The sequence below is a fragment of the Artibeus jamaicensis genome, unplaced genomic scaffold (assembly GCF_021234435.1).
Source record: "Artibeus jamaicensis isolate MK-2021 breed Jamaican fruit bat unplaced genomic scaffold, CSHL_Jam_final contig_490, whole genome shotgun sequence".
Lineage (NCBI taxonomy): Eukaryota > Metazoa > Chordata > Mammalia > Chiroptera > Phyllostomidae > Artibeus > Artibeus jamaicensis.
Window position 1 is genome coordinate 10,675,395 of NW_026521861.1, and position 13,354 is coordinate 10,688,748.

The following is a 13,354-nucleotide window of genomic DNA, read 5'->3' on the forward strand; positions in this document are numbered from 1 at the left end:
GGTCATGGGGTCTGTGGGTCTGGCCCATTGGCCACATCTGGTTGGATGAAGCCCCTACCCCCCTCCCTGCTGTGCTGCCATTCACTTTCAGGGCTTCAGGTTTGCAACTTCTAGACTCCAGAACTGGACGTTCAAGGGCTCAGCTTCTTCTAACATGCTGAAAGGGCTATTCCTTGGGACCTGGTACCCATGTGTTCATTAGCTCCACTGACTTGCTAGGGCCCCTTGGCTGCCTTTGATGCTGTGTCCCCCCATCACTAGGAAGCATGCTGCATCCCACCTGCACCTTCGGTGCCTGCACTGAGTAAGGAAAGAAACTTCACCTGAATTAAGTTGATTGTCAAGAACCTGACCGAGTTCCCAACCCATGGATTTCACATCTTCCTCTTTCATTTCCCCTTTTTCAAGTTGTTCTCACACACCCACTGGGAGTCTGGAATCATATCACCTTAGTCATCAGGTAGACCTGCATCACCGACGGAGGCATCAAAATCTCCCATGCCTCCATGTAGCTAATATTTTTTTTTCAAGATAAGGCAATGGCTCTGTGAAAGGAGTCACCCAGAGCTCCCAGTGGAGGATCTGTCCTTTGTTCAGCCCCAGAGAAGGGAAGCAGCAGGAGAGGCCCATCACCAGCGTTTGATACAGCGACAGCCCCAGCGTGTGCCAGTTGCCCGCTCATTCTGTGAGCCACAGCATGTCAGGGCGCCCTTCAGAACCTCACTTTTGTCACTTGGAAATTGAGGTCAAGGTTGGGGCTCTGTTCTGCAGGGGATTGGGTGGGGGGATTGAGCAAAGGAGCAGTGGCAGATAAAAAGATAAAAACCTCACCCACCCTACAACTGGGCCTGGAATTAGAGGGGACCACTGAGAGCTTGGGCCAAGCGTGATGGATCTCATCATTTCCGTGTCCTGCTGTCCATCTTCCCCTGCATCTTAGCCTCCAACTCCAAGATCTAACGCCACAAACCAGGAGCCAACTGCCTACCGTGTTCAAGGGTCACAGATAATCACCAGGGCAATCACCTAATTGGAGGATCTCCAACAGGGCCCAAATGATTAGATTTCCGGGGTCACCACTGAGTTTTAGCATATGGGACTGGGAGCCATGTAAAAGGGAAGGGGCATTCAGAGACTGACAGACCCACCATCCTCTTTAGCACTGTGCTTCCTGTTTGGGGGGGGTCCCACAAATTTCAGAGTAGCAAACAGAGTCAAAACACTTATCATTTCCTGGGGAGGGGACAGTCAGCACCTCCCTTATAAGAGCCTGGTCCACACCAGACCCTGGGCGAGGCAATGACAGCAAACTTTACAGTGTCCGTCCCCAACATGAGCCCACTTCAGTGTCCCATGCACCCCGGCTTCTGAGTCTCTGTGACTGAGGGTCAACTCGAGAGTGCAACCCAGCCCAGGGTTCTCCCCAAGGCACCGGCTCCCTTTCCCCGGGTCACTTCGTCCTCTCTGCTCTTTGCCTGATGGTCATTGCTTCTCCCTGAGTTTTTTATTCTGTGGAGGTTTTTGCCTTGCCACTGGGAGTCTTTAGATTCCGGAGGCTCTTTGATTTGGAACCCTGGGCGTTCCTCTTCTTTATCACAGTGGGCACAGTTTTGTCCTCATCCTCACACATTAGAGTCATTTGATTTTTAGTTATTTCGGCTGCCTTACACATCTCAATGGCTTTCTTTGCCCAGGAAGGTCACTTTCCCTCCACATCCTCCGCTCAGAGCACTTGATCCAATTGTGCGCATTCTACACGCCCCCAAAGAAGTGCGCTTTCAAAAGAGGTGCGAGAGTTCTCCACGTCCGCAGGCCCCGGTGGCTAATTTCAGCTCCGGGACTCTGCAGACTGGCTGGCGTCCCTCGTGAGAGGAGAGATGCTTCTGTCTCCAGCCGGGGCGGCTGTCCTCCTTAAACTGGGCCCCACACAGACCGGCAGTCTTATCCCAGTTTCCCGGGCTATGTGAGCCTCCTCGAGCTCCTCACACAGAGGCCTGGTCTCCCCCATCCTTGAAGCATTAATGAGACGGATGTTTGGTTGGAGCTCTGCTGAGGGGGAGGTCCCGCTTCCCCAGATGGAGGTCAGCCCGCCAAAGCTGCCGTTCTAAAATTATCCCTCAAGCATCCCTCAAAAGCCTCAAATGGTCATAATAACTCATATTTACAAAGCACCATTGCATTCAGTGCGTGGGATCCCACAGGGCTTTACAAATGCAACAAACTAATATACACGCTAACTAGAAGGCGCCTCTTGCCAACCCCTGGGAAGCAGCTGCCTCTGGGGTGAACGGTCGCAGCTGCTCATCTGCACGGAGCCCCAGGACACAATGGCCAGGCCAGGGAGGGAAGAATGGCCGGCTCTGGGAGGCCCGGCGCAGCCCCAGGCCGACACTCTCAGCCTGTGTTATTCTGATCTGACAGCATCTTTTGATTCTGCCGCCTCGCTACCTGTTATCCCAGGATCATAGCTGTGCTGGCCGAGCGGCCGCCTATTCTATTACAGCCAGGGGCCTCCAACCCCTGCTAACAGCAAGCCCGGCTCAGGAAACAGCATCTTGGTTACGCACGCAGATGGCGCACGTCCTCGGGGACCTGGATGTTGGAGGCCACAGCCCCACACACAAAGGAGTGAATTCTATGTGGACCCACTGGGCACGATGGCAGCACTTTCCGAACTGCGGGGTGAGACACTGTTTGCCCAACATCACCACCCTCTGAGTGGCCCAGGAGGGGTGTCCAGGAAACAAACGCAGCAGGTGTGTGCACCTGCCTGGGCCGGGTTACCAGGCTGAAACCCAGCACACAATGGAGGCTTTTGCCCCCATGTCCAGAACCAGAGTGTGAGGACTGGGAAGAGCCACAGGCGTAGTAGCTCAGCCTCATCCCCATTTTACAGTTGAGGAGACTCAAGTCCATCAGGGAAAGTGATGCCAAGTCCCACAGGCAGTTTGTCCCACTCCCAGTCCAGTGTTCTTTCTGTCCCAAGTCCCCCTTCCCAGGACTTTTGTTTTTAACAAATAAAACCCACTTTGGGCACAAACAGTGGGACCAAAAGAGGCACAGCCCGCCCCCCCGTGAATGGCCAGCTCACTCACGTCACTCAGGTGCAGGGCATTGAGGCGGGCTCTGGTGAAGTCGGGGTGGTCGGGGACCAGGGTGTATCTGTGCAGGGATTCCGCGTCTCCTGACCTGTACAGGCGCTGCAGGTAAGACAAGTCCATGTAGAACTTCTCGTGCTGAACACGCAGGTGAGGAGCACGTGGGTCTCCTCTCCCGCCCCTCCCACTCGCATGCCCACGGTGGGCATAGAAGCTTACACGTGGAGAGGACCCCTCGGAAACCACCCAGTGATAGGGGCCCCGTGTGGTCAGGTAGCTGCTTTGAGAGACCCTGCTTAAAAGATGCATTAAGATCTGCTCCAAACAGGCCGCCAACCCACATCCTGGCGGGCCGCACCTGTGTGCTTCACCAGCTGTACGGGGTTGGGGGCACTCAGGAGAGGTTTTGCAGCTGCACGGTGTTCAAGCGTTTTACTAACAATACGGTGCCCCGGGGCCTGTGTTATTCAACATTAATAAGTAGACACAGTAGCTACTGGTCTTTTTATTACAAAAATACTTCCAACATGTGTTCAGAAAATTAAAGTTTTCATAGTTATCTGGGTCCCAGAAAGACACAATTTTGAGACTCAATCTTTATCTCAGCTGCTATTTTTAGAGCGGTGGTGTAAGAATTGCAAACAACTTTAAGAAGCAGGGGAGTCTCATCTATTTGTCGAGAGGGACATTTAATCTGTAATATTCTGGACCTTTCCCAAATTTTATCTGGGCTGTGATGGGAACGGCAGGGCATCTGGCTGGTGTGCGGGCATGGCACGTGTGACCAGACTCGGAACCTTTGACAATTTCAGGGAAATAATATTTAGCTTCCTAGTCTTTGAAATAAATATAGGAGAGAGGAAATGGGGCTAACTCATACAGAGAGTAAAGCAGAAAGGAGCTTTTCATATAGCCGTTCTTTTCTTGGCTAACTGGGTTATGTTACGCTTATAATTCCATTATCATCTATCAACAATTAAGATGTATCTGATCTAGTACCCAATAAGGGGTCATCAATAATACTTAGTATAATTATTGTTATGATTATGAATCGAACCATAAGGGACATTTACTGAAGACCTACTATGTTCCAGATACCTGTGAAAAGCTTCACGTACTGTTACTTATTTAATTCACTTCCTCTCATGAACTGGTTGCCATCTTTACTCTCCTTTCTAATAAAGTGACTGAGGATAGAGAAGATTAAGTTACTGGTCCAAGGTCATCCAGGCAGTAGACAGAAGGTCGCCACTCACATCTGTCCTATCAGGAGCCCGCGTGGCTCAGCACTGACCCGTGAGGTTCACTGCCCCCTACTGTGCGCCACGGATGCGTGAGGAGAGCACACCCACCTCACTGCAGTGCACATAGCTGTTCTTGGCATGAACCAGGTCTGGGGAGTCCACCACTGGCGTGAACTTGATGCTGTCTGGTTTTTTGCGGTATTTGGTCTGTAAGAGGAAGGCAAAGACCCCCGCGTAAGGATCGAACATCGTGCATTCTTCTAGATGCAGCTTCACCCCACCTAATCAGTCCCAAATATGCCAATGACATCATTGGAAAACAAGTCTCTCTTCTTGGTGTGCATGCAACAAGAACACAGAAGAGACCCAGGCGGCTTCTGTGACAAGCGATATTTTTCAGGTATTTATACTCCCCCCAAAACGGAGGCTTCAAAATACCAGAGCCCATCACAAGGAATTCGGTAAAGGGCAACGTTCAGCATCCACGCAGTTCTGCGGGGACCCTGTCCAAGCGAGTCCTGTCCTTAAGAAGCTGGAGAAGGCAGTGTCATCCAGGTGGGGACTCTAGGGGGAGAATCCCCTGCCATCCAAACGGTGGAGCTCAGTTAATGGAACTAGCCCTGTGCAACTTTTAACGCCATCTGTAATTGAAGAGCCCCTGGACACCGGACACTCTGAGAAAACTTGGCAGGGGAGTGGCAGACTCTGTGCCCCACCCCGTGAACACAGGCGGCTGGTCCAGGTCACAGCTGTTCACCACGTATCTATGGAGAACCTTCTCATGCATCTTCCATCCCTTACTGCCCACTGTGGAACATGCCTATAACTCCCCAGGAAAGAATCCATTTGGAGAGAAAGCTTGGGCCATTTTGGGATTTGGTTGCAAATGGCCCTGGAAGAACACTGGGGATCCAGTGGCCAGGGGGCCTTCTTGGGACCTCCATCCCATGAGTGGGTACCCTCTTCAAAAGGGAATTAAGGCGGGGCTGCAGTCAGGGGACAGTCAAGGTGACGGTACCTCGCTGATGAGCTCTCCAGCCTTCTTTGCACTCTCTAGCTGTGGGGAGCTCAGTGCCAGCCATCCTGCGCCCTTCATGCCCATCAGGTCTGACTTGTAGCGCACCTGTGGAGAGAAAGGCATCAGCTTTCATCAGGGAAGTGGCTAAGCCTGCTGGGGCCCGTGTCAAAATGCTCCATCTCGGCCTTTCGACATCTTCATTCAGAGCGCATTTTGCATGTCCTTAAGTCAAGTTGTTTGAATTTGCACACTCTGCCAGGAATTAAATAGCGGATTCCACGTAAGATGCAGCCAGAGCCCACCAGTGAATGGGCAGAGCTGGAAGCAGACGGTAACGACCCACGCAAATGACCCCTCAAAGAAAGAGCCAAGACGTGCTCCGGCCCAAGCACCGGCCCCTGTGATCCTGGTTCACTTTGCAGCCATACCATTGACCAACTGCCTAGACTGAAACCCTTTACTCTGCAGTTGATAAAAATGCTTTGAGCTCCGGATCAAACCCGCTGTGGCTTGGACCAAATCACTTTACCGACATGTGACTCAGTTTCTCTCTGCGATGGCTGAAGGTCATGACAGCCACTCTGAGAGCATTCAGGGACAAAAGCCACTCTATACGCAAGATTATTTTTCCCTTGTGGTAGTTTTGTGGGGAGTGGAGGGAGCCATGACAGCAGGACACTAAAAACGGGAACCAACTAAGAGGCAGGCGGCCAATGATGTGGACGCCGCTTCAATCTTTCTGTGCCTCAGTTTACCCCTCCTCCCACTGGTATTCATGATCTGCTTATATTGCAAAAATAAGGTAAGCTTTTTCCCTTTCTGGCTTTTTCAGTTTAAGGGCTCAGATGATTAACACTACAGCACCATTCCTGGGAGAAAAAAAGTGGTGCTTTAAGACAATGGGTCTGTTTAGGGGTCTCCAAAAACCTAAAATTTTTCTACTGTTCCTGGATCTGCCCAGCATTGCCCTATGATGAGACAGTCACACGCTGGCTTTTCTTCTTCTCTTTATGAAAATTAGGCAATTTTAAAGATGGAAAAAGACTCTCTAAGGAAATCTAAATTTTGGATCTAAACGAAGTTGATAGCATTTCTCTCATTTAGATATAAGCTCCGCTGTAACGCAAAATATCACTCCAGAAATCAGCCTTTCCGCCTTTTTAGTTCTCTTTCATTTCAGGATTCACAGCGCTCCTCTCAGCTGGCCTCAAAGACGGTCCGTTTCTGATCTACTATCTGCTGGTTAAGGCCCCCGTGCAAATTCGACTCTGCTCTCCAACTGGTGCCAGAGACATCACTCGGGTTCGGGAGCAGGTTTCAAAACCCCATGTCAGTGAGATTGCTTTTCAGATGGCGATCTTTCAGTCTACACCGGCAAAGCTTTTGCCTTCCACTCTGATAAAGAACAGAGAAAATTGGATAAATTTCTAAGTTAGGGAGAATAATCCTACAGGGCCTCTTCACAGCCAGGCCTTGCTCCTTTCAGAAGCGAGATGAAGTAGGGAGCGCTCTTTCAACTCGCCTTTTGTTGAGCTGAACAGTACAATCACAGGTAAGTCAGAAAGCAAGATGCGGGTTCCCCAAAGATCTGACTGCGCCCCAGACTCTCTCATAAATGGATGGTCTATTAATATTTCAGCTCCCAGCCCAGCTTTAACTATTCGCACAGACCCTGAAAACAACACGCCTGCCCTAGACTTCACGATAAAAGAGGGGGAGGGGGGAGGGAGGAGGGGGGAGGGGAGTCGAGAAGGAGCAGCTACCCAGAGATGGTTTCGGAGAAGGGATTCTAAGATCATAGGAGAGCTACTCAAGCTGCCCCGCTGAATCTGGCATCCCCAAGGGGCAGCCTTGAGACTTTTCCTTGCACATAGTAAAGCCTGGAAGCCACCTGCAGATTCGTACCTAGGGGACCCCAGCACCCCCATTTCGGAGCACTGTGTTGCAAATGCACCAGCTGTGTGTTTCGGCCCCTGATTTCTAACAAGGGCACATTAACCACTGCGCCCAGGAGGTGGCCAGGAGAAGGGTACATTTATCATGTTAATAAGAATCATTATAATCACTACCTTGCATAAGGTGTGTATTGCTTTAGACTCGTCTTGCTCTGTTCACACACCATCTTGCAAAGGAGGTGTTCTTATTTCCATCTACATGGCCATTTTGGCATTCAGGAGGTTGTTCAGAGTCTCAGAGGAGCCACCAGCTGCTGTCCTCTGGGCATGCCACATCGGGAGCCCTTAAGGGAACCCTCAGGACCTAGAGCATCTGGGTTTCCTAATCCAGCCACCTGGGGGAGCCAGAGAGCACTGAACCCGGAGTTAGGAGACAAGTGCCCCACTTTGCCTTTTATTCGAAGAATGGTCTTGAGCAAGTCATTTCCCTGCCAGCTTTTGACCTTGGGCAAGTTACTGAAGACTACAGGTGCCTTAGTTGCTGCATTTTTAAAAATGGAAATAATGCTGGTACCTCCCCAGATATTGAATGAGAGAGTCAGTACAAAGTAAATGCCTGGCCCTGAGTAAGTGTTCCCTACATTGTGGAGTCCTCTGTCCATAGCATCTTAGAATCTGGACCCCGAATTAACACACTGGAACTTTAAAACACAATGCACAAAGCACAGCAAGTGATTTAAAAATTAGGGCATAAATTCTCAGATTTTAACGCATACCCTGGTTTATAAAATGTCAGTCTAAGATTACCAGTGAGCATTTCTCAGGATGGGTTCTTCATTTTAGACTGTTTTTTTCCTACCTTTTTACTGTTAAAATACCCTTTCTTTTCATAAATAACAGTGATATAAATGATAGCTTGAGGTTTCTTCTCTAGTAAAATTAAAATCTGACATTATGTTGATGCTGCCATTTTAAACAACTTTACCACTGAAGCCTGAAATCGGAGGCTATGGCCCAAGTTGAAAGTCTCTGCATTCCTGATGGAGAGTTGGGGGCCTAGGAAGCAAAGGGACTGCTCAAGGACACACAGCCAGTCAGTGACAAAGCTGGGCTCCCAGTGCACACCCTCAGATCCGGCTCGGCCCCCCCACAGCTCGCCCAGGTGGCCTTCACATCGTCCTCAGGAGTCTGTCCTACCCTCCCTCCCCCCAGAATGAGCCGCAGAGCACCCCAGTGTTCCAGGAGCTATTCTTGGGGACCACAGGGGGGCCTTCTAGCATGTGGAAGGCCCTTCGGAGTGGGACTTGAGCTATGCTTCAGGAGCTACAGGCCCTGTGGGGGCTCGAAAAACTCCCCCGCTCCACACTCAACTCGATGGTGAGTGGTGCAACCCTGTAGTTATTCCAGAAAATTGTAGTAATAACTAGATCATCTTCACTCAATCACTGCATCGTAATTAACCATCGACTCTGGGTTTAGAACACTCAGCCTGTGCCACAGCTAAACTAAGAAGAGTCCCTGCCTGAGGGCAACCAGCACTGGGGGGCTTGGCGTAGAGAATGCAACCAAAACAGCTAATACTTATTGGTGTGTTTGTATGGACCAGGCGCCCTGTTGTGTGCTTCATATAGACCAGCTCTCCCCTGAGAACTGGACTGGCAATCAGGTACAACTTTGTTCTCCAGGTATAGTGAGTACATTGGGCAATATTTTAAGATGTTTTTGATTGTCCCACTGGGGGAGAGGGAGGACTATTGGTATGCAGTAGACAGAGGCCAGGATAGGCCCCCACAACAAAAACTTACCCAGCCCAGTATGGACGACGAGGGTTATCGTGACCACAGTCCCACGGGCTATGCTCTAAAATGACAGCGCTCTCCTCCCGAGATGCCACAGAGCCCAGAGGGCCCATGTGCGCAAGGCCCCTAAGTGCCCACCACAACCAGGGCACCGTCACTACCGTACCCCAGCTGGGGACCCGAGGCCTGCAGGGGGAGCGGGACTGACTCCGTGGGAGCCGACTCCAGAACCCTGCACCGTGGCCCCAGGCAGGCCTGCTGCCTCCACCAGCCTGCTGCGTGTCCTCGTTCAGGGGGACCTGCTCTTTCTGGGCTTCAGTGTCTGCATCTGAGCCGTGGGAGGTGTGGCTTCCCCTCAGTGACAGAATGGTAAAAAGTGTGGGTTCTGGAGCCAGTCCTGCCTTGACATCTCCCATGCGACCTCATTTTAAAACAGGATTAACAACGGTCCCTACCTCACAGCACGGTGGCGAGGGTGACAGTAATGGCAAGCAGTCAGTCAGTGGCAGTGGCAGGGACAGTGACTTTCCTATTGTGTCACCATTGCTCCTACCAGAAATGACCGAGCACCTCTTCTCCCTCAGACCCATCCTCTGTGATGTCCCCCTCACTCACCCGTGGGCCTCACTCTGGCCTCAAACATGCTGAGCCTACTGCTGCTCTGGACCTTGACCTTGAATTTGCTCTTCTGCCTGCTGAGCGCTCCATCCTTTCCTGCACCTCCATGGCTCTTGGCTCAAAGGTCACCTTTTTCATGACCCCCCTATATTCAGTCACAGGTGTGCAAGGCACACACACACACACTCACAGCCTCCTACCCCACTTCCCTGCTTTGTCAGTCTCCACAGTAGGAGTCACCATCTGGCACGATGCATAGTTTACTGATAACTTTTATCTCGTTCCCACATAGTGGAAGCTCCAAGAGCACAGGATTTGGGGGTTCTTTTTTGGCTCATTGTTGACTGTTGTATTCCCAGCACCCAGAATAGTGCACAGTACATAGTAAGTGCTCAATAAATACTTGCTGAATGGCGGATTGAATAATTCCAACCTAGATCCCATAGACCGAGCAAATTGTTGCTGGGGGTGGGGTGAGTCTGAAAGACTAAGGAAGATGCAGCGATTATAAATCATACCCGGGCTGGGTGGGAGGAAGGTCAGGGGCTGGTGTGCGACCCACAAGGCCCCCTCACCTCGCTCTGCAGGGCATGAGCTTTCTTAGCCCAGGCCATCTTCAGGTCCTCAGGCAGCGCTGTGAACTCGTGGCACCGTGTCCTGTAGTCATGGTCGCTGGCCAGGGCCTGGGCCTTCCTGGCGTGGACCAGGTGCACCATGTCCATGGGCAGGTGATACTGTGCTTGGCTGCCTGCCGCCTCCCTCCTGTACTGATGCTCACTTTGCAGCTGGCCCATCCGCCGGCAGTGCTGGAGCCGGGGGTCGTCGCTGATGCTGCGGGGCCCAATCAGCTTCCCTCGCTCCTTCACAAAGTCGTGTCTGTAGAGAAACTGCAAGGGAAGGCCAGCCGGTCAGGGGCCGCCACTGGGCCTGCTGAAATTCCATCTGCATGTTTTCATCGCAGGACCCAGAAAAATCACCCATTCTTACGCCAGGAGGTGAAGATTGTAAGAGAAACCACAGTGAGGTCGGCCTGAGAGCATGCTCCCTCCCCGAGGGATGGACAATCAAAACATCCCTCCATCCTTCCTTTCTAATTACAACCAGATCCTCGGGACCAGAGCAAGGGCCCCATTCCCCATTCGTGTCCTGTGGCCAAGAGGAATTCATCAAAAAGGGTGAAAAGAAACGTGTACTATGTCCATTCCCGCTTGGCAAAACATTAAACCCAAAAGACAGGAACCGTTTATTTGAAGTCCACATTTTCTGTGATTTGTTTGCAGGAAGGAGAAAGTCACCTTCGGGTCCCAAAGCTATGGACGCCATCGGCAGAGTGGCCGAACACAGCTGGCAAATCCTAACGCCAACGTGTAAAGCCACAGAGAGGCAAGAGCAGATGTGTTAGGGCTGTGTTACAATTTCTATTGTGAGTTTTCCTTCTAATTCCGGGTGGAGGTAGAAAACAGGCGCTTCACACGTTGGCGGGAGTTGGGGGGGGGGGAGCCTGGGGGGGGAACAGTCGCCCAGACATTGCAATTAGAAACAAATCGTCATCTCCTTCCTGCGGATACCTCTGCCTAAATTCAGCTTCTGTTGAATAAAAGCTTTGTTCCCCTCCCTCTGTCAAAGAATCTCATTTAGAACTAATATATTCTGCAGGTGACATCCTGTCTCACACGGTGATAGATTTGCTTTAATTCAGGAAAATCAGCCATAGACATTGTTTTACATGAAGTTAACAGAAATTGGGCAAGATGGAAGGTCATATCATTCAACTCACATCACTGGCTATATCTCCAGAGACCCGAGCAGCCTGGAACGGGAGCGCGTCTATTGTCAGCTTGCAGCCTTGAGCTCGGAGATTATGCCAAGACTCCTTGTATTTTACCTACAATAGAAACACATGTAGATTTTCTTTAAAAAAAAAAATCACATGAATCCACGAACAAAGGCTACCCCTTTCATTTTGTAGTACAGTGTTCCAGAATCAATCTCTGACAAGCAAAAGCTTTCTATTTGGCGCAGAAATTCTCATTAGCACACCCATCATAGAGGGCTCTGTTATGGATGCGGCACATTGGTGAAGAGGTATAGTTCACATTTGGTTTTTAAAGTCTCTGTGAACGTCGGAAGCGTCACTATTAGATCCCATCGCAGACATACGTGGCTTCGGAGCGGACTTGAACTTCAGCAACAAGAAAGACTTACATCACTCAGATTGGCCGCGTTGGTTTTTGCTCGGACAAACTCGGGCAGACCCAGGGTCATGGTGTACTGGTGTCTCGCGTCCTCCCCGGCTGCTTTATAGAGGCGCTGAGCAAAACAAAACAAAAGAAAAAGAAAGAAAGGAGAAAAGCAAGATGGGTGCGGGGCATTTCTGCAGGGCTGGAGGCCCCTCTCTTGTCGGCCATCGGGACCACAGCTGCAAAAGGCCACTTGCTGAGTCCTGGGGACTCAGGTGTGCACCTTTGGTCCAGGAAAAGGTGTTTCTTTCAATGAAGGCAGCCTTCCGTGAGTCACACCAAGCGATATGAAAGGAATGCATAAGAAACTGCAAGTTGCTTTTGATAAGGTTCAGGGCGTGTCGCCCCAAAACACGGCACCTTGTATATTGAACAGTTCGAGCTGAAGGGGTGTGAGAAACCCTGAAGGGCTCCCTCAGACTGTCCCCCTGATGCCGTCATAGACCCTCCAATGAGGGGTGCCCACCCTATACCCAAGGAAGGGAGAGCATCCTTATCTCTGATGACGAAGGGACACAGGACCAGAAAGGGGGCCTCAGCAAAGAGACCTCGCTGAGTTCCCCCCACTTTCCTACACTTAGCTTACACTCTCGTCCTAGTAATCGGACCAGCAGAAAAGCACTCAGGTTTAACAATTTCTTCAGGTCTTCATTTCCTTATGAAGGCTCCCCTATCACATGAAGCTTAGATTAAATAAACGTTTAGGTTTTTCTCTTGTTAAAAATCTGGTTTTTTGTTACCAGGCTCTAGCCCAGAACCTAAGATGGGCAAAGAAAAAGATATTTTTTCTCCCCTATACTTTGCTCAGTAACCTTCTGAGGGCAGAAACACACATTTAGGAATACTAACGAGGTTCTTCCCCTTGTAGACACTTTCCTTGAGGACTCAGCAGACAGACAACACAAGACCTGGGAAAGTTAGGCTCTGTAAGGGGGGGGGGTTCCCAAACCCTAGTCTGCACTCCTCACTCAAGCCCTGGATCCCTGACCCCCACCCCAGGGGTGAAGTCACACGGTACCACCCCCAGTGGCCTCAGCCAGTATAAAAACATTTGTTCGCAGGGTTAGAAATGGAACGTGGCTGCTGAGTTCTCTGAGCCCAGAGCCCTTGGCAGGGGGCTTTGTTACCCCTTGACACCCAGCTCACAAACCAAGCAAGGAAGGTTCACTGGGATTTAAATTGGACAACATCCTTATACAAGCCCTTAGGATGTTCTTACCCACGCTGCTGTTTCTTACTTTGTGACTTGGGGTGAGCATGGGAACTAAGAGTCTCAACAGCCAAACCTCAACTGACTTCTAAAGTTAGAGTCAGAGGGAGAATCTTACAAACTGAAGAGGACGCAACATTTAATCCTCTGTCAAGCTCGCTGTCTATTTCAAACTTATCAGAGAGCCACTAAGAAGAAATAGAACTGGAAAGATGATTTTAGGGAATGAGAT

The 13,354-nt window shown here is 50.6% G+C and overlaps 1 protein-coding gene across 7 annotated transcripts in view; it reads right to left on the reverse strand.

Annotated features, from left to right (window-relative positions):
- NRAP (nebulin related anchoring protein) overlaps positions 1–13,354 on the reverse strand; it is a 66,623-nt gene that overhangs the window by 3,609 nt on the left and 49,660 nt on the right. For all 7 annotated transcript variants that reach the window (XM_053668460.1, XM_037132854.2, XM_053668455.1 and 4 more), the window contains 6 exons: positions 11,878–11,982; positions 11,450–11,557; positions 10,248–10,559; positions 5,361–5,465; positions 4,451–4,549; positions 3,096–3,200 (listed from right to left, as the gene is read on the reverse strand). In XM_053668460.1, coding sequence (XP_053524435.1) covers positions 3,096–3,200; positions 4,451–4,549; positions 5,361–5,465; positions 10,248–10,559; positions 11,450–11,557; positions 11,878–11,982 — 834 coding nt within the window. The remainder of the gene's footprint in view (positions 1–3,095; positions 3,201–4,450; positions 4,550–5,360; positions 5,466–10,247; positions 10,560–11,449; positions 11,558–11,877; positions 11,983–13,354) is intronic.